The sequence below is a fragment of the Tursiops truncatus genome, chromosome 7 (genome assembly GCF_011762595.2).
Source record: "Tursiops truncatus isolate mTurTru1 chromosome 7, mTurTru1.mat.Y, whole genome shotgun sequence".
NCBI classification, from domain to species: Eukaryota; Metazoa; Chordata; class Mammalia; order Artiodactyla; family Delphinidae; genus Tursiops; species Tursiops truncatus.
Window position 1 is genome coordinate 88706217 of NC_047040.1, and position 22285 is coordinate 88728501.

Consider the following 22285-nt stretch of genomic DNA (forward strand, 5'->3'; position numbering starts at 1 on the left):
CATGAACCATATATTAATCCAAGGCTGGACAACTTCCCACAGATATCACAGAACCTCAGAACAATCCTGTGAGACAGGCTTTATTCTCATTTTAAGGATTTTTACTCAGGCTCAGAGAGGTTAAATAACTTGTTCAAAGTCCCACGTTTGATACACTGTGGCGCCCGAATACATATCCAGTTCTCTCCTTCCTCTGAATTTCAATTCTCTTTGCACCTTAACATATTCCCTCTGCTAAACAGTAATAGTTTATTTAATTACTTAATGCTTTGAATCTAAAGAGACAAGTTATAAGCTAATATATAGTCATTGTGAAGAAGTGGGCCACAGACAGAGTTTTCATACTGAAGATAACAAAATGGCTCTTGCCTTGGGTAGGAAGTCGGGGAGGTAGGGCAGTGGAGCACCTGGGTTCACGAAGAAAATATTTTATTAAATGGAGCAAATCTGATGAAGGACAAAAATGAGAGAGGAAGAAAAGGGAGAGTGAACTCTCAAAGTGGAAAGTATTTTAAAAAATATTCGCCCATTTTGCAGATTGTTCCAGGATAGTCATAATTTTAAGAAAACAAACGAGTGCTCATTATTTATTTGAAAGAAGAAAGCACTTCTACAGTGATTTTTTAAAAGTTAAAAACTGCCTGATCAAATTAGGTTGATTCTTCTCCTATTATAAAATATAACAGAAACCAAAAGTGTGTCTTTATTTTAAAGAATTTCAATAATAGAAATTGACCATTTAGACTTAGGTATTGCCTTTAAATTCAGTAGAGTTAATTATTTTGAATGGGTTGACCTTCAATTCTTTAAAATAATTTTGCATATTCTTTTACATTTCAACCATCTTTTAATCATTGCTTTGAAAAGAATACCATGACATAAATGTAAAGTTTTGGGGGGCTACAAACTTTCATATGCATCTTAGCTTCCAAGAGTTTTCTCAGTAAAAGTGAGCAGTCTGTGTCCTGTTTACTTTTTTCTACTACTGAAATCATTTCTTTTTTAGTTTGAAAAATAATGCTATATTTGAATTTATTCTTTTTAAGCAGCAAATAATTGGAAATCCAATCTTATTACTGAATTGTGCTGTTATTCATTAGCCAGTTTCATTGGCCCAACAATCTTGAGCACTGACTTTGTGCCAAACACTCTTCTACATACTGAAGTTGCAGCAGAAACAAAACTGACATCTCTGTTCACATGGAGTTTATATCCTAGTGGGAAAACTAGATCACAAACACTCACCAACACCATCCCCCCCAATATAATTTGATGTCAGATAGTAATAAGTGCTAAGAAGGAAAAGCAGTTTAAAGAGTGAAAGATTCAAAGTGGCTGCTATTTTAGATTGAGTGTTCAGGGAAAATTTTGAGAGGTGAATTTTAGCCTGAATGAAAGAAAAGTGAATCCTGCACAGATTCATTGCAAAGCAGAGGCCTTGTAAGCCCTAAGATAGAAGTGTGTTGAGGTGTTGAACTAGTAAGGAGGCTGGTGGGGCTGCAGTCCTGTGAGCCAAGCTGGCTGAGAAGTAAATTCCCTGACATTTGGGTGGAACTTGACTCCTTATCTTCTACTTCTTGGGCCGTATGAGTATCTTCGCAGCAATAATCCAACCTTTAATTCTCTCTGCCAACCAGATACGACTGGAGGCTTATCTGATGGTGTGACCCAAACCTTAATTTCTAAATGGTCTGAATCCTTGGTCATACCTCTCAGATTGGGGTTTCTGCATGTGTCTTTTCAGGGAAAGTACTAGAAGGCTCCTGATTGAATGACTCAGGTTCCACACATACTCGTCCCTGGCTGTATAGTATGAAAGCAGCCCTACCTCCTCATGCTGCTCAGGGTCCATACTGGTTTGGAGGCTTCTCTTTTCACCTGCTGATCCCTAGACACAAGAAGTGCAAAGTCTCTCGGCAGCAGCTGTAGCTTGTAGTTCAATGGGACCCTTGCCACGGTCCTTTGGTGAAAGTGTATCCCTTTTGCAACCGGGAGCTCCAACCCTGCAGAATCCAGAGTCGCAGGGAAGGAAAGCACAAAATCCTCCAGTGGGTCATTGAGAGTATCGGTTTCATCTTTTAATTCTTAATGCACTATCCTCAGAAGCAATCACTGATCTGACTTTTATCACCATATGTTAGTTTTGCCAATTCTAGAAGTTTATTTAAGTGGAATCACACAATATGTATTCTTTTGTGTCTTGTTTCTTTCCCTTCAGACAGTATTTTTTAGATCCATCATACCGTTGCATGTGTTAGTAGTGTGTTCCTTTTTATTGTTGAGTAATATCCCATTGTGTGAATATACCATAGCCTATTTATCTATTCTTCCATTGATGAATGTCTTTGTATATTTCTAGTTTGTGGCTCATATGGATAAAGCTTTGGACTTTCTTGTACGTAGCTTTTTGTGGGCATAGTTTTCATTATCTAACTTTGTGATCTAATCATCAAATTTCATACATTGGGATAAAACAACAGCAACAAAATAAGACATATATTGTGGGATTTATAGGAAGACATTCTTCTTCATACGTGTCTTAGAGACTTCGTCATGGCAAGCATTCATTCAATTTGAAGTCCAAGGGAAGGCTGCAGGCCCACTTAGTCACTCACTACATTTCCTGAAGCACTAGAGTTTCCTTTTGTAGACTCCTATCCAATTATTTACTAGTTTGTCACAGTTTTTCTTTTAAGATCTAAGAGGCTTGAAGCTCAAGGTAATATAGCAGGAGGGAAGGATATACACACACAAGATATACATATATAGAGAAAATTGTTCTACCTCTTCTTTGATAATTGGAAACATTTCAAGTTAACTACTTCAGAAAAAGTTTTGTCCTTGATCTACCCTTCTTAAGATGTTCTATCACTAGCTTTCTAAAACTATTTCATTTGTATTCTCACTGAATCAAAATTTCTTAAGGAGTCTTGTTTGTCTTTATCTCCCTAGGATGTATTACATTTTTCAGAATGTCTGAGCCTACCTTATTATTATTTCTTATTAAATTACATCTCTCTTCACTTACTTGATAGTGCAAGCTGATATGGGATCTTTTTTTTTTTTTCTGTTTCATTGTAGTTAGTTTTCTGATATAATCTTTAACCTCTCATCAGCATAAGCATGGTTTAATTGAGGTGAAAAAATCACCCTTTGCCTGAGCTGTGCTCTAAGACTGTTTTTAGTCAACTTGTTCCTCATTCTGCTAAGAGCAAGAATACTATTTCTAATATGTACCCTCCAAAGCCTAGCTCATACGAATACCTTCTTTGCTTCAAGGTTTTGTTTGTTTGATTTTCAAGTATTTCTTCATTCCTAAAATGCAAATTTTATGGTTAATATAGTTCTGGTAAAATTTTGCTGCAATTGTTGGAGCTTCTTATTTTACTGAATGGGTAGAATACTGAGTGTTATCCAATTAAATTATATTAAAGATTAGAGATTTTTGATATATTATCATAAAATCTTCTGAATCTGTTTAGGAATGATTATTAGAATGAAGACTTCATTTCAAGCTGGTGGAGCACTGTTTAACCTTTTACTATGGAAACTTTCAAATAAAAAAAAAAAAAGTAGAGGGAAGAGTATAATGAACTCCCCCTACCACTCCACTCCACGCCCATCACCTGTATCAATTCATGTCCAATTTGTTTCATCTAATTCAAGTAAATTCAAGACATCATATAATTTCATTATTAAGTTGTACTGAACAATATGAGACAAATACTATATGTTTTTGTGTATAGCTTGTCAAACACTGTTGTAATTTTAAATATTCAAAATTTCAGAAAGTGCTGACTTGAGCCTAAACTTTGTGAAATCACATTTAGCTCATTTAACTAACAGTTGATATATAATGAAATTTATTTTAAAATGATAATTACTATAATGATATCCTGCTACCTTAATTTAATATTTTGTCATAGGAGGGAATATATAGTTTCATTAATAGGACATATTGCATATTCATTCTTAACTGATTCAGTAATCAGCTAAAGTATTACTACCTTAGGAAATTATTTCTTATCCTCTGAGCAAATTATATTTTATATTACACTTCTTTGCTCTATATAATACTCTGATTTTAACACTATTGTTTTTACCATTACTTTATTCAATTTGTATTGTTGTTAATTGAATATTACATGTATTCAAATATCATGTATGGAAAGCTGGAGATAGACATTGTGAATCCATAATGAACAAAAACCAGGTTCAATCTATTGGAAAGGAAGATGCATAAAAGGGAGCTGTGCAATACCCTGAGTTAAGTACAACTATAGAGATAAGTACAAGTTATTATGAAAGCAACAAGGAGGATGGTGAACTAGACTGGAATAATCAAGAAGCCTTCCTGGAGGAGGAATGCATGAGTCTTAATGTCTGAATAATAGTTTCCTGGGTAATGAGGTGCAAAAGAATTGACAAAAGAAAAGGCATAGAGATGAGAAGTGATATGATGGGTGTGTGTACTGAGAGTGAGAGTGAAGGCAATTACAACTAGGGCAGTGCTGCTGGAGTCAAGCCTGAGGCAGGAAGTGTACTAGACAAAACCCAAGAAGTAGGACGGGCTGAATCTTTTCCAAGAGGGAAGCAAGGTGCATGCCCTGAACTGAATAATGTAGTCAAATATAGGGGAAAACATATTAAAATTATTGATATTTAATTTTTTCTTCTACCTTTTAAAAATTTATATTTTTGCATGTTGTATATGTGTTTACATGTATAATGGATTAACATATATTATGTAGGCAGAGAGAGTGAATACTCAAATTATTCTACTCATCAGAAAAGTTTGGAGGCCACTGTTCTTGATCATAGATGTCCTCATATGACTTACTAAGGAATCTGAACTTCATCCGAGGTCATGAGAAACCTAGGAACATGATCAGTGGTAAGTGAGAAGGTCTGATTTGCATTTTAACTAAGTTGCCCTGATAGTTGTGAGAATGGGTTTGAGGAGGATAACATTGTAGGAAGGGAAACCATTTAGGAAGCTGTTGCAACCATTCAGAAGAGATATGGTAAGGACCTGAATGAAACTGCAGTGGTACGTGCAGATTGAAAAAAATAAATAAAAGGAGTTAAAACATGCGGGACTTGGTGATTCACTGGATGTGGTGGTAAATAGATGCAGAAGGGATCAAGGACAATGCTCAGATCTTTGGGTGATGAGGAGTCTGTTCCTCCCGTCAACTTAGAGCACACAGTGGATTTAGGGCAGCTCTGGTAGGTTTATCTTCTGACATATTGACTTTGGACTTTTTTATGGCATGAAGGCATGCAGCCATGCTAGGTTATTCATTCACTGAGCTTTTATATCATTACAGTCCAAAGTAATGCACTGGCTTCTCAGGAGCTAACTAGAAAGATTATATGGAGCCTTCCTTTTAATGTACTCTCAGTATAGGTGGAGAAACAACTGTGACTTACTATAAAATGATAGGTGATATAGATGACTACCAAGTACTTACAAGAGGGTGATTGGTTCTCTGGGAAGATTGAAGGAGGCTTCTTGGTCATTTTGGTATCCCCTAGAATACACGTAGCCTTCAAAAAGTATTGATATACATTTTTTTTTAATTTTTAGCAAGAATTTGTTCATTGTGCTTTTTTCTGAAAGCTCAGAACACATTTTTTTTTAACATCGTTATTGGAGTATAATTGCTTTACAATGGTGTGTTAGTTTCTGCTGTATAACAAAGTGAATCAGCTATATGTATACATATATCCCCATATCCCCTCCCTCTTGCGCCTCCCTCCCACCCTCCCTATCCCACCCCTCTAGGTGGACACAAAGCACCGAGCTGATCTCCCTGTCAGAGCATATTTATATACTGTGTTTTATTATCATGTTAGCTACAATTCAATAACAGTAAAGTCAAACTAGAAAATAATTATATCATAAGATTCTTAAACATCTATCTGTCATATATGTGATATGCGTAGACATTTAAGACAGCCATTGAGGATGGAAATTTTATTGATTCTTTAACAGTGTTAATAATAACTCTTTTCTATTCTGGAAAAAAAATTTTTTTTTGGCCTGCCTTTTAAGTACAATAAACACTGACAATGTCAAGTAATCTTTAGAGCAAAGTTTCTGTATAACTTTTAATAGTAAACTTAACTTTGCCTTCCTGAAAATATGGGATGTCACTATGCATCCAAATCAATGTTAACTTTTAATATAAGTAATTCATAGCTAGTTGGCTTTGAAAATATATAGCAATGCCGAATGTTTGCTTTCAATAAATTTTCTACTGTTTTTGTTATTTCCTTGGATGATAATAATTCACATTAGATGTTTGTCCTTTTAGAGAAGAAATATTAAAATATTTTCTGTCTAGTTTCACATTTATAAAGATGGTAGTATGTTAAACTAAAACCACATTAAAACTTCAAAAGCATACAAAATTGCCAAATTTATTAGTTAGTATACCTTTCATTTTGTTATATACTCTGTATTTTTAATTTTAATAGTTGATACTTTATTATGTATATTATGCACTAGGCATTAAGTACTGTAACAAAGCATTTATTTATTTATCCTCACAGCAACTCTATTATTCCCAATTTACATATTGGGAAACTGAATGGAAAGGTTAAGGAACTTTCCCATGTCATAGAGCCTTTAAGTAGTAGAACTGGGATCTATAACTCAGGAAATTAGGACACAGTATGCAAGATGTTAGTTATTATGCTACATTCCTCTCTTTAGTAAACTTCTTAAGTAAGGAAATTTTTTTTTCCACCAGAGGTAATGAAGAAAAAAAAAATCCAAACTTATTTGCTGGAAAATCCTTTGTTTTTAAAGTTTACACTTGATCTTTGTCTGATTTATTAATTTGAGGTATAATATAGAAATCAAGCATTTGAGGAACAAGATTTCTGCCTTTTCCCTATTCAAAAATAAAAGTGGTACAGAGTGTCATTATTTTCTGAAGCAGGTTGATGGTTTCCTGAATAAATGTCTGAGTAGGTGTCCCCTGAAGATGTATCTACTCAACATGCTGTCTCAATTTTACAGCTTAGTTTTGAAAGTCTAAAACAGAATAAATTAAAACAATTTCTCCTTGGAGCTGCCATCGGTCCTCTCCAAATGTGAAAAAGATGAGAGCGTGACAGGACGTTTTAGTTCTCATATGTTACCTGAAAGTCAAAATTAGGCACACAAGGGCTGTGAGAACTAACTTAATGCCTATGAAAAACAGCACAGTGCAATTGCTTTGAAGAGAAAAAACAGTGAATGCTTAAGAAAATGTGAAAGATTCTTTTTGTTACCCTGAGAGGAAACCGTTCAAAACCTGAAAATGGAATTGCTTTTATAATAAGTATGTTTAATGCAAATTTCATTCAGGGCAAGCAAAACCTAGGCAGGCATATATTTCTTACTTGATAAAAGAGTAGTTTAAAAGAGAATGTACATTATCTAAGGTTTCATAACATTGTACCTTAAGGGGATTAAGATATCTAAAACTTTTGAAGTCTGCAGATTTTATTTTATTCACTCACAAGATGGAGTTCTTGCTGATTTGTTACTGTGGAGAATTGCCCATTAGTGTTTGTATTGATTTGCCTTTTTCAAAATGAAAGAAACAAATGTAATTCATTAGCACTTTATTATTGAATCCCTTTTAATTTGGTATATCAAGAACTTGGGTCATTATTAACCTGCAAAATATTTGAAAAAATGATTTCAAAATTGGAAAAGAATAGAAAGTACAACTTAATTCTTATCTGTTCCCAGGCATCTGATAATTTAGAACTGGCTGTCATCACAGCTTTTGCTCACAACTCTTCCTGAAATGAACTTGTTGTTCCCCCACTCCTATTACGGAGGTGATTGCATTTATTAAATTGGTTCTTTCTCTAAACTAGGTTTCTAGGAACTATATTGTGCATCTCTCCTAATCCAAATGCTCTCCAGTCTTCAAGGATCAGCCAAAGCCTCACTTCTTCCATGAAATCTTCCCTGATGACCTTGACTTCGACCTTGCTTTCCTCTCAGTTTCTATAACATCATAGTCTGCTCCAGAGGTTTCAACTGGTGCACCATGGCACAGAGTGTGCCAAAAATGGGGCATGACTGGAAAGTAGCAGCTGCACTGGTAGTACTAAACCTTTCCTTTTTATCAGACAACTTACTAGTTAAACAAAAAGAGATCTCACTCTTTATTTATTTATTATTTTATTAAAATTATTTACTTATAAAGAATATATACTATTACTGTATTACATGTTATGACTGAATACATTATAAAATATATACCAAATAGAAATTTTAAAAGCATAAGGGACAAAAAGTAAAAACTACAATTTTAACATTTTCTTGCACTGCCTTGGATTTTCTTAATTTTCCTAGTTGTTCCCTAGAGTGTGTTTACTCAACTTTGATGTGACTTGTCTATAACATATGACTTGCTATATTAAAACATGTATATGTTTTATATATATTTTATATATATATAATACCTTATCTAGTTCTAAGAATCATTTTATGTAGCTTCCCCAAAATGCAGGAATTTCAATGAGATGAACAATTAAGATGGAACAGATGAGTGCCAAGAGAAAAATTAGGGAAAAAGAAACATGAAATGAGAAATAAAATCACATTGTAAAAGTCTATATTTTTGCTAGAAGTTTGCAGCAAATTTAATTTTTATATTTCTAACAACCAGTTTGGGAAGAGGAACATAATCAATTTCAGGGCTCACAATGTCTATATAATCAAAAAAAAAACAAACAAAAAAAACAAACCAAGCAAAGAATACATACCTGTAGCCTAGGATACAAACATAGTTCAGTAAAAGCCAGATTATTGGGAATGGAGAAGGATCAAAGCAAAGTAATCTCCCTATGAGCTACCTTATAATTTGGCCAGATTCAGGCATAGATTGCAGAACAGTAATTTCTAACAGATCTGGGGCCCGTGGCATATCAGAATCAAGTAAACAAAATTTTTTTTTAATTATTTTTTTTCAAGTTAAAGCCCTCCCCAAACTGGAGAAAAAAAATACCTCCCCCAAAGCTGATATTCTGGAGGTTATATCAAGCTCTTTTCTCCCCCTTCTCCCCTTGAAAATCCCTTTGGCAAAGAAACATTAATAACAATGAGATTGTAATGGGGGTTACGGTGCGATGTTGTGGGGAGTAGCATTTTATAATAGAAATCTCCTTCTCAAGATCTTGGACCCTGTTAAATAACAAGTGTTTTTCTTCTCTGTACTTTTGACAGGTTAACTAGTAATTCTCAACCTGAAAACTACCCCAGACTAAGCAATTTATACATATATATATATATATATATATATATATATATCTTTTTGGGTTTTTTTTACATCTTTATTGGAGTATAATTGCTTTACAATGGTGTGTTAGTTTCTGCTTTATAACAAAGTGAATCGGTTATACATATACATATGTTCCCATGTCTCTTCCCTCTTGCGTCTCCCTCCAAATCTCTGAGGCGTGACTGCATCTTCAGTATTCTTTTAAAACTTCCCTGGGCAATTCTAATGGGCAGCCAGCCATTTGAGAGCTAAGAAATTTAAATTATTTAAAGGCTGATGTGTTGCTGAGAATGGGAGCAATGATTAGAGAGGGCTTCTTTTTGATGAATGGCTAACCAGAAAGGGGCGGGGATGATAAATTGAGATGAGAGAGAAGGGGAGGAGCTGAGGAAAAGATGTGAGGCTGGGGCCCAATATGAAGCTGCCACTGAAAAAACGCATGTGGTGGGGTGGCCAGGGCACCTTTTAGAGTAAGGACATTTGATTTTCAATTTGAAGCTTTTATGTTGTGATAATAAATCTTCATATCCCATGCCTCCATGAATTCTACTGCACTGTTTGTATTTCAAGCTTGTATGTGTAGTTCTGCACATGATATGGGTGGGAGAGTAAGACATGGATTAAGGAGAAAAAACTGAGTCCTGTATCTGGGCTGAAATGACACAAAACAGAAACAAAATATTGCATTGATACACATGATGATTGGAAAATGCAGGAGTGATATGACAAAGTGTCTTCTTTCCAAATATTAGAGAAGATGATTTTTGAAAGTATAAAAAACAGAGTTTGAATTAGAGGTAACTGTCATATCTGTCAAAGTTTTAGAATAAAAATCAGTTTGGAAACCATAGTCTCAGCTAAACTAGAGGAATTAATGGATGTGGGGCTTGAAGGCAGCCTTTGAGAATGTAGAAACTATTTTGGGGCCTGTCTGTTAAGGTCACTGCTGATAAGTAGCAAAAAAATGAAAAAAATTTAAAAAGCCAGTAAACACATGGAGAATGCTTATATTTGACTTTAAAATGAGAAAGGTGTCAGCAACCAGCTCATCTGAAAGTGGTAGCAAATATTTGAAGTCCAAGTAAGAGTTGGTGGTTAGAGTGGGGCGAGGGACATTGTTCACTTTGATTGCGGCAGAGTTAAAGTGCAGGTTCACTGTAATCATTGATACCAAGAGCTTGTATTGGCTCCATACAGCCAAATCTTATTTGTATATAAAAACAAAAGCTAAAAATATAACAATAAAATCCTGACAGCTTTCTCTATAAGGTAGTAAGGAGTGTATCTGTTGACAATTGTTGAATAGCCATAGGTAAAACATTCTTTAGAACCCAACACTGAAGTTTATCAAGAAACCAGAACACACTTTATATAGAATTCTCCATAAGTTAACTTTTGGGATTCAGCATAACTGTCTTTATTTTTAAAGTATGGGATAGAATATAATGGGTCCAGCAGGATAGAAACAAAAAAACTGAGTAGATAAATTGAGCTAGTCAAATTTGTAAATTTTAGTACTTTGGAATTGTCCTTAAGTAATTCTTTTTGGAAATATAATTTTATTGGAATACAGCCATGCCCATTTAGTTACATATTTTTATTTATTTATTTATTTTTGATGTATAGTTGATTTACAATATTATGTTAGTTTCAGATAGCATAGTGATTCAATATTTCTATAAATCATACTCCATGTAAAGTTATTATAAAATAGTGGCTATAATTCCCTGTGCTGTATAATATATCCTGTTACTAACCTGTTTTATACATAGTAGTTTATCTCTTAATCCCATACCTCTATCTTGCCCCTCCCCAGTTTCCTCTTGCCACTGGTATCCACTAGTTTGTTTTCTATATCTGAGTCCATTTCTGTTTTGCTATATACATTCATTTGTTTTATTTTTTAGATTCCATATTTAAATGATAACACAGAGTATTTGCATTTCTCTGTCTGACTTATTTCACTAAGCATACTACTCCAGTCATTTGCTTTTTTTATCTAACAAGGTAAACACTATGAACCAAGGTAAATAAGCATGGTGGCTAGTTCCTGGAAATAAGAGAATCTAGAATTTCTTGCATGTTCTTATGTAGTAGGAGGTCTTCATGGTTGAATCAGCCAGATAGGAAGAGGGTGGTGGAGTTCAACAGTAGTTGTAGAAGGTCTATAGTGTAGATTATTATTTCGGGGAAAATTGTTTCAGATAATTAATGTATTAATGTATTAAAATAAGCCCTACCTACTAAAGCCATCCTATGACTCAGCAATTCTACCTCTGTTTATGTACCCAATAGAAATTACACTGTATGTCCTCTATAAGACATGGATGAGAATGTTCATATCATTGTTCATAATAGCCAGAAATTGAATACTATCTGAGTGTCCAAAATAGGTACATAATTTATAATTATATTATATGTTACTTATTGTCATATGTCTTAGGATAGTTTATATTAAAAATTCAACTCCAGAAGTAAAATCTACGATTTCAGGGACTGTCATGTTCAACACCGTACTCCTATGCCTATGTGGATGCTTAGCATGCACTAAGTATTATGCAAGTATCTGTTGAATGGGGATAATTAAAGTTAAAAAAATCATATTTTGGAATAAGTGTCAGAACACAGTTATGATAGTCTTTCTTCCCTTTCTGTCTTTATATGTATTTCCACTTTGTATCTTTAAGGTTTGTTGCAAAATTTTATCATCCTTCCACCTTATTCTATTATAATTAAAACACTCTTGACCTACCTTATGTATGTTTTACAGATATTCCCAGATAATTAGAAGACATATTCTTATATCTTAGTGAAGTCGTTCCATTTAGAGCGTGGAGGTGTGCAATGTGTATGTGAAAAATAAGGAAAGGAGATTTGGATGAGAATGAGTGATTTAATTATTCTATCCTCTTGGTCCTCCTTAATGCACCACTACATGATTGATTTGCTTGCTAATATCCCAAATATAAGTAATAAAAGAATATAAGGAAACATCTCCGTTCCTTCAGTGCTGTAATCTAGTGGATTTGACCATGTAGAGATAGCCTCAGCATTACAAATTAATCTATTATTCACATAGTGAATATTCATGAAATGCCTACTGCACTTGTGACTGCCTTGGTAAATGTTGGGTCTATTGCAGTCCCTACCTATGATATATCTCACAGTCAATTTCTAAGAAGAAATGCAAAGATGCAATTTCAGCTCAATATGATAATAAAAGTATGCGCAAGATGTAGTGGCATATGTGAGAAAAAAATGCTTCCTAATTATACTAAATAAAATTTTGCAGGACTGGCAAAGCTATTAGAGAGAAATAGAAAAGTAAGGGTCACATAAATATTTAGTGTCCTTTTTTTCTAATACTTGTTGTTAATGTCTTCTTTGAACTCATAAAAATGCTTGTCTTTACTACTTATATGCTGCTCCTGCTCCACTATTGTGAATTGTTAGTCATTTTTCATGTGCATACCTTCTGTTCCTTAATTAGCTTATAAAGTTTCTCACAGTAAGAGCTTTGTCTTCCTTGTATACCCTCCCAACCAGTCTTTGTACAGCACACCACATTCATTCATTTATTCACCAGATGTTTACTTTGAGCTTACTATGTACCAGGCACTATTCTAGGTGCCAGGGATCGGGCAGTGAGCAAAATTAAGTCCCGGCCCTCAAAGAGGTTATATTTCTGTGAGACAATACAGACACTAAACCAACAAACCAATAAATATGTAATGTGTTTGACAGTAATAAATGCTACAGAGAAAAATAGGTTTTGTAAGGGAAATGGAGCATGGCAAGGAAATAATTTCTGTAGAGAGTAGTCAGGGAAAGTTTCAGTAAGAAGGAATACTTGAGCTAAGACAGAGCTGTGCAGATAGCTGGGAAAAGAACATTCCAAGCAGAAGAAGAAGTGATGTAAAGAACCTTAGGCTGAACAGCATTTGGTTTGTTTTAGGAAGAGGAAGGTCTTATTACTAGAAGGGGGAGAGTAGAAGGATAGTAGGTGAAAGAGACTTGAAGGATGTGGGTAGATCTTGAAGGTCTTGGGAAGGAACTTTACTTTTACAATTGGATGAGATGGAAAATGATTAGAAAGTTTGAGTGGAGAGGAGAGAAATTATCTTATTTACTTTTTAATAGGGCGACAGTGGACCCTCAGTAGAGAAAAGGCTCATGAGGAAAGGGAGTCCTGAGGCAAAAGTGGAAGCTGGAACTAAGTTAGAGGTTATTGCAATACTTCAGACAAGAGTTAATAATGGCTTGGATTATGTTATAAGTGGAGAGTGTGAGAAGTGGTGGAATGAGGGATCTGATTTGAAAGAAGAATAAAAAGAGACAAAATATTTGGTTATAGGTTGAAGATGAGAGTAGTTGGTGATGGATTAGATGTGAAGTGTGAGGAAAAGTGATCAAGGACAATATGAGGTTTTTAGCCCAAGAAACAAAGGATGGAGGTGCCTTCCATCATACCACCAAGGCATGGGGAGCTGCCATATGGAAGACTGAGAGAGAAGTACGTTTCAGGTAGAAATCCAAAATTTGTCTTTTGCAATCAAGATTGCCTTTTCTTACATACAAGTGGAGACACAATGTAGGCAGTTGGATATATGGATCTAATGTTAGCAGAAGAGAATAGGACTCTTCATATAATACTTAATATTTATACAAAAATGATGCTTATTTTTGTTGATTGATTCACTCTTTCAGTCATGAAAACATATCAACTGATAGTTTGACAAAATTGGAAAAATGAAACAAGTCCTTGCTTTCCAGATATATATTTGAAAATGGTATCTCTGCTCTTATTCACGCAAGTGTGTATCTGACTTAACCATTGTTGGGAACAGGGGCTATTTGGAATTTTTCCCCAGACAGGTAATAGAATTTAGACTATATTTCATTTGAAACAGAATCCCCAAACTTACTGATACATGGCTTTATTATGCTAATTGCTTTTTCTTTATTTCCATAGTCTGTCTGTGTGCCAGATGGAAATTATATTGGTCTTAAAGGATTTGTTCTTCAAATGGCCATGTAGGTCACAACACAAACAAACACTTACTTAGTTGGTGGCAAATTTATTATTTAATGATTTGTCCCCAGTGTCTTTCTAGTGGCTGTATTTAACATCATTGATCTATAATTGCTACCCTTTATGCATATGCATGCACATATATTTCATTTACAGTCTTTAGGAACATTTTTCATTCAAATATTCAAAAAGCACTGTTATTTAAAGACTCTATGATAGCATAGAGCCATTCTTCAAGTATTCTTAAGCCCATTTGTACAAAGAGAGTTTGAAAAAGAATGCACAGGGTTTGTAGTTGACATTTGGGAAACTAGTACCTCAGAAGGAATAATTAGTTGATAAGGTATTTTTAAGGCTTTATACATTTTGAATGACCTTATACATAAAACACCCTTGATATATTTTAAATGCCTTTATGTTTCTTTCCATTCTCTCTCTACTTTGAGACTTTGTTGATTATCCCCAGTAGCATTCTCTTTATATGTAGAGAACTCAGACATAAGAAAAGATGTTAAAAGAAAAACTGTAGTCCAAAGTAATTTGGTTTGATATCAAGATTGCAAATTCATGGGGATAAATATTTATTGAGTTAAAATGAATAGGAAAATAAAGAAAAAATAAAAAGGATGTGCTAGACAGTTTCCACATATATTTCAAAAATGCTTTAAAACATTTGACTAGGTTCTCTCATGTGGTTTTAATACCTTTCTTACCATCTTTGTTAGTAAATTTTCCTGAAGAACACTTAAACTCCAGCACACCCAGGTTGATAACCCCCAAAATGCTGATGCAATGTGCTCCTAATACATATATCGATCCCTTTTATAGTGTGTTTGTGTATGTTTTTTTTTCTTTCTGTTTTATCCATAGAAAATGATACCATCTACTGGACAGACATGGGCTTCAATAAAATTAGCCGAGCTAAAAGAGATCAGACTTGGAAAGAAGATATCATCACCAATGGCTTGGGAAGAGTGGAAGGGATAGCTATTGACTGGATTGCTGGTATCATCCATGGCTTTCTCTGTTTTTGTTTCACACCTATATTGTTAGTGGCTCAATCTGCTTCATAAAAATGCTGTTTCTGACTCATAACAGGGTTTTTTTTTGTACTTCTAGCCACAGGGGTAAATAGCCTCTTTTGCTTTTGGCTTCACTCTTTCTAATGCTTTTGAGCCTTTGGATAAGTGTTTTTATGTAGAAGTAGATTATGTAGTATTAACTTTGCCCAGATCTCCTGAGAGCCCCACGGGGCTGGTAAACAAAAGTGTTAGAAGTTCTCTTTTGCCTGAAGCTAGTAGAAAATGAAAATACAGCCCTTCCTCAGGTGAGAGAAATTTCAATTTATTTTTAACATATAAATGTATCACTATATGGTTTAAACCACAGACATGTGAGATTAAGAAGTATTTGCATATTTATTTATAGCTTTCTGCTTAGGAACTGCACATATTAAAAAAGAATTAGGAAGTAAATGATTTCTTAATAGTCATGTGAATGTTCAGAAAGTTAATTCTTGCTGAATTAATAAATAAGTTTTTCTCATAATTGTATTATAAACATGTTTGTATTTCTTCTAGGTAACATATATTGGACGGATCATGGTTTCAACTTAATTGAAGTTGCGAGACTCAGTGGCTCTTTTCGTTATGTAATTATTTCCCAAGGCTTGGATCAACCAAGATCTATAGCTGTGCACCCAGAAAAAGGGTAAATTTAACGTTTACATATATTTTGGGGGTTTTAAGTGACTTAAATTTCGTTAAAAGAAAAATCCAGAAATTGATATTAATATTTATTTTTAGTCATAATGTCTGAAACAAATCTCAAAACTATCTTAGCTAAGCAGAAGGAAAAGTTTATTTTCACTTTGTCATGTATATTTCAGTACATATTTGATAGGTTCATATTTATTATGCCGTTCTTTAATGTGTGTGTAAATCCAAATGATACACCAACATTTTTCTAGATTATCAATTTAAAGTTCTGCCCTAGAACTGTTTACATATTAGGTACTCAATTATTTGCCGAATGAATGAAAGAACCATTTGATAGTCAAACTCGTTCTCCAATATTTCTAAAGCTTCAATTTCCATTTATGTATCTATAATTGCCATATCAACATGTTCATCCCAAACTTTTTTTTTTTTCCTTCTTTTTCTTCTTGAGATTCAGATAAGTATGTCTACCTGTCTTCTTGACAGTACCATTTTTCCATTTGGACACCCAAACTGTACATATCTAACACTGAAATGAATTCAAGCTGACACCAAATTCTGCTGATTTTTTTCTTCCAGATATTATCAATCTACCACCCTCCATCTTCACTACCTCCACCCTGATTAAATCTGTTTTTGAGCTACACAGATACCCCTGCAATAAGTTCCCAATTGATCTTCTAACCTCACCAGAGTCCAAAATTTCTGTTACGATTCTTCTTAATCAGGCCCTATGTAAATTTTCAGCCTCAAACTCCTGCTCCTGCCTCTTTGCTATCTCAGTCTCTGTTGGACTTCTTAGTTTTTTGAAATGTTTTCAAATATTTCCTATTCTCTTCCACTCTCAGTCTTTGAACAGCTTCTTCCCTTTACCTGCAATGTTCTCCTTCTTACTTTCACCTTGATAAATTTTATTTATCTTCTCCTGGTTTTACAAACAGACATTCTGTTATATGACACCAAAGCACCCAGTACTTTCACTTTTATAAATTATATTTGCTTATTTATATTTATTTGCTTTACCGTACTATGCACTGTTTTTCACTGGACTGGGTAATGTCTGTATTCTTTCGTAAAACTCGATGAGAAGAGCCATGTGTGTTTGGTTTATTTCTCTATCCTCAGAGCTTGGTACAGTGGTTGGTAAGGAATAAGTTGTTGACTGATACAATAAAAAAAAGCAGTCCTATTATAAAATTTTATATTATTCCTCACTATTGTGTTTCTTGCAATAATAATTTCTATTATTACTTTATTTTAGAGGTTTTTAAAAATGTTTTTCTTTTATGTTAGTAAAACTCCTGTGTCTTTTGGAGTGGAAAAAAGTGAAGCCATGGTGGTCACACAAAGGTGTATTAGATAAACAAGTATAAGCAACACTGATTTAGGGTGAAGTCAATCTATGTAAAACATCAGATCAACTCTCATGAAAATCTACATTCTTTCCTATTTGTTATATGTTGTATGTGCTTTTTCCAGTGTCATTACTGTCTTCACTTTCTTGACAAATGCTATAAAATTAAGTCATACTATCAGTACAGTGAAAGAGGAAACAAAGAAGGTTCATATAAGAGAGAAAAATAATGCCAACAAATTTGTCATGCTTCAAGCTAAAACTAAGATTACAATATAAAAATTGAAAAGCTGCATTGGTTAGGATTGCTCTTGGATGCAAAGTAAAATTTAACTGGAATGTGTTAAATCTACAGATTTTCTTTCTCCCTTTTCAACTACCACCTTTACTAGGTTATATTTTGTCTTATGCTTGATGTTAAGGCCCCATTGTTAGAGCACACTTGATATATCCTCAGAGAGTATGTTTACACCTAAGGAAAGAGAAGAGGATAGGAGAAAACCTTTTTCTTGCTAGACTCTATTGTTTTATTTGGGCAGAGAAAGGTCTTCGTGTTAATCCCTTTGTTTTTTTCTTAGCCAGAAATGGGTTACATGCCCATCCTTAGATCAGTCAATAGCCAAAGGGAAGAGAATATCTTGACATATTTAAACAAGTTATGTTTCATCACCTGGGCTAGGATAAGGTCCCAGACCAAATAGTATACTCTGAATATCTGAACAAACTGAATTTCTATTAGTACTAGGGATGATTTGAGATGAATTTCGAAGAGACAATATGACATCTTTGGTGTCTCTCTCACATATCCTATGTTCAGTATACCAGGAATTCTGTTACCTTTGGCTTCAATCTACATTTATGCTTTACCTACTTCTCACAATTTTCATTGCTACCACCCTAGTCTGAGTCGTTGTCATTCTTACCAACATTTCTGGATTGTGGTTTATCATCCTCTACCTTGGTATTCCTACAGTCTATTCTTCATGTAGTGGCCTAATGATCCTGCCAAAATGTAAGTAGCTGTTACTGCTTTGCTCAGAACTCACCAGTGGGTCCCCTTTCATTCTGTTTAAAAGCATACAACAAACATAGAGTGGTGTTATTTCCTCCATTTAACAGATAAGGAAACTGAGTCAGCAATTTAAAATATATTACTCTATCATTAACATGATATGTGGGAGAGTTAGGTTTTTCTAAACTCCAAAGATTATGCTATATTATGTGTGTATGTATATATGTGTGTGTTATGTAACATGTTTACATATATGTACACACATATATGTAGTGTTAAGCATTACAGAAATTAATAACCAAAAATATCAAGCATATAAGAAAATAGGTTTAACAGTTTTAGCATAAAATTATAATAAAAATGTAAAGATTAGAGCTATAATGAGAGAATAAACAATAATGAGAAAATGCTGGGAAAATTAGGAAAAGTTTTTAAAACTTTTTGAGTTGGGTCTGACTTCCCCCGTAAATTCTCTTACCCACCACTGCATGCCCATGGACACTTGCCAGTACGTATCAAGAATGTTGAGGGAAGGTATAATTTTGTTTAGTTCCAAGAACAAAACACATGACTCAGTTTAGTGTGTCTACATCATACCTGTAAATTTGAATATAAAAATGTCTTCTAATGTGATGATATTTTTTAAATCTCTTTTTCATTTGTACTTTACAATTAAGCAATAAATCATTATTCCCTCAGTGGAAAAAAAATGATCAATTGCTGGACTATGAATAATTATTCTGATGGTAGGAACAAATGTAATTTGAATGTTATGAAATATCATAGATACGTAGGAAATGGGTTTGTTTTGAATAAAGAATTTCTTCCCGTCATATTTATAATAAGTCCAACACTTCATTTTATTGTAGAGAACATCTTGTGCCTGGCCTATTATCGATTCATGCAGTTCAATTTAACAGGCCTCTTGCTGCTAACTAGTCGCTCTGTAGTTTTCTTTTGCATTCTATTAAAACCTAGTCTATGGCCTCAAGTTGTTATTCCAGACCTTCTTAAGTATCTTTTGTCATCTTAGCATATAACTATACTTAACTTCTCTCTAGGATGATTGAGGACATCAGGCAAAGAAACCCACATGTACTTCACTTTTTTGTCAGTTTATTCAATGAACACTCCTCGAGTGCTACGCACTGGGAACCAGGTCATGTAAGGACATCTCCTTCTCCTCCTCAGCCTTTAATTCAGTACATCTTGACAAAATAGGACTACTGGCTATGTGAAAGACACAAGTGGACACTGTAAAGTATGATGGTATAAATAAGATGTAGCTTCTGTTCACAACAGGTTTTCTGTTTAAACTTTTAGTTTAAACAAGTACAAAACTTGAGTTAAAAAAATAGTCTCATAATGTAAAGTAAGACTAATTTGGGGGGCATAAAAACACTAGATTGATATAACTCAAGCTTAAATCTCATATCTAAATTTCATGTTAAAGTGAAAATTTTCATACAGCTATTATAAAATTACATTAAAATTTCAGAAAAAGGAGATAGCATATGATTAGAGTAGATAGTACAAGTGGGGTAGTAGCAGCAGTGGTGGTGATTAGGAGAGTCTTTATTGAGGGAACCTGAAGGAGAAAGGTTTCTGAGATGGAGTGGGAATATTTTATGTGAAGAAGAAATAGAATAATTTAAAAATTGGTAGTGGCAAAGCAAAGGCCATTGCCAAGAACAAAAGTGTGTAAGGTACATGTAGGGAAGAGTAGGTAATGTAGCTCGAAGATAAGTTGGGACCATAAAATTGGCAATGGGATTCCCCATGTTTTAAAACTCCATCCCCAGTTTACCAAGTGAAACATAAACTGGTCCTGGACCCTCTCTCCTAACCCTTCCCACTGGCCCCAAACCACATAAGCAGAGATCAGAAGTATAATGAGAGTTTATTGAAGTTGTAGCGGTCTTTAAATTAAGGAATTCTTAGAAATGGTTCCTTATTATCCAAGGGAGAGTGTTATGGAGGAGGGGGAAGGTTCTTTCTCAGCCCTCAAACCAAGAAATGGAGAGAGTAAGAGGCAATAAGTGGGAGACTAAAATAAATAGAAAAGAGCAGTAAATGGAAAAACTGTGTGACTTTTTCATGGCAAGTCCTCAGGCCACAAGGAGTCAGATCAAAGTTGGAAAGAGGGAAGAAGATTTTAAAATACATATGAGATTTAAGTTTGGATTTAGAAAGATCTAGTCTTTTTTGCATGAGACTGAATCTTAACAATATCATTCTGTTTTTAAATAGAATTCTCTTGGAGGTCATGGATTCTTCCTGAGATGGCAAATTCTGGAGAAGAGATATTTAGTAGAGTATAAATAGAATCAGGAGTTGGATAAGTGTAAAGTTATTCCTACTTATTCCAACAGAGTTCAGGCTCTTCAATAAATCATGGTAGTAGATGAAATTATCCAAGGAAAAAGAAGTCTAAGGACAAAAATGAAGAATGTTTGCAGTTAGGAGATAATATGATTAAGAGGAGAAAAAAGAAAATTAACAATAAGGCAAAAGAAATAGGAAAGAAGAAAGAGGAAAAAAGCCATTTCAAGTCCTCAGGAAATCACTGTATCATAGAAATCAAGGGAAGAGTTTTAGGGAGAAGAATGTGCCTGCAGGAAAGAGATTAGGAGAGATAAAAGCAGAAAACAGAACATGCAATTGATGATCAGGATGACATTTTAAATTGTTACGAATTTCAGGAAACTGGCAAGAGCAGAAGCCAAATATAAAGAATTAATAAGTGAAAGATAATTAGAAAGTAGAGCCAGCATATTTAGACTACAGTGACAAAAACTTTGACAATGAAGGAAAAGAGGAAAAAATAGAAAGTTTATTGAGAATGTAGTAGAGCACACAGAAAGTTTTTCTTAGTAGGGGGTCAGGGAGTATGGGCACATATTCATAGGCAGAGGGGTGGAAGAAAATGCATGTAAAGAGGAGACAGGGCTTCCCTGGTGGTGCAGTGGTTGAGAGTCTGCCTGCCGATGCAGGAGACACGGGTTCGTGCCCCAGTCCGGGAAGATCCCACACGCCGCGGAGTAGCTAGGTCCATGAGCCATGGCCGCTGAGCCTGCGCATCCGGAGCCTGTGCTCCACAACGGGAGAGGCCACAACAGTGAGAGGCCCGCGTACCGCAAAAAAAAAAAAAGAGGAGACAGAGCCCAAGGAGTGTAGGAGGAACCTTGTCAAGGAAGAAGCAATAGAATGGAACAGGAAGAATGGAGGACAGATAGCAGATAGATAAGATTTGCATCTTAAATCGGGTATCTCGGGACTTCCCTGGTGGCGCAGTGGTTAAGAATCTGCCTGCCAATTCAGGGGACAAGGGTTTGATCCCTGGTCCAGGAAGATCCCACATGCCATGGAGCAGCTAAGCCTGTGCACCACAGCTACTGAGCCTGCACTCTAGAGTCCACGAGCCACAACTGCTGAGCCCACGTGCCACAACTACTGAAGCCCGTGTGCCTAGAGCCCGTGCTCCGCAACAAGAGAAGCCACCACAGTGAGACGCCCGCACACCACAACGAAGAGTAGCCCCTGCTCGCTGCACTAGAGAAAGCCTGCGCACAGCAACAAAGACCCAACACAGCCAAAAATAAATAAATTAATTAATTAAATTGTTTTAAAAAATTAGGTATCTCTAAAAAAACAGATCCTGTAATGAGAATTCAAGTCAGAAGAAGCCAGATAGGAAAGGGGCCAAGCAAAGGTTCAACTGTGAGCAAAGTCCAGACCTCAGACATGCCTTTTAAAGCTTTGGAGGGTAAACCTCACTTAGCAAGGGAGCTTGACTTTGAACTCCCACCCAATTATTCACTGGATAAGGGCAAAAATCCTGGGGAGACATACACTCCCAAGATTTCTGGCTCTCAG

The 22285-nt window shown here is 34.9% G+C and overlaps 1 protein-coding gene across 1 annotated transcript in view; it reads left to right on the forward strand.

The window, feature by feature from the left end:
* Positions 1–22285, forward strand: part of LRP1B (LDL receptor related protein 1B) — a 1432692-nt gene that overhangs the window by 934074 nt on the left and 476333 nt on the right. The window contains exons 36-37 of the mRNA XM_073806959.1: positions 15196–15330; positions 15906–16035. Of these exons, the coding sequence (XP_073663060.1) occupies positions 15196–15330; positions 15906–16035 (265 nt within the window). The remainder of the gene's footprint in view (positions 1–15195; positions 15331–15905; positions 16036–22285) is intronic.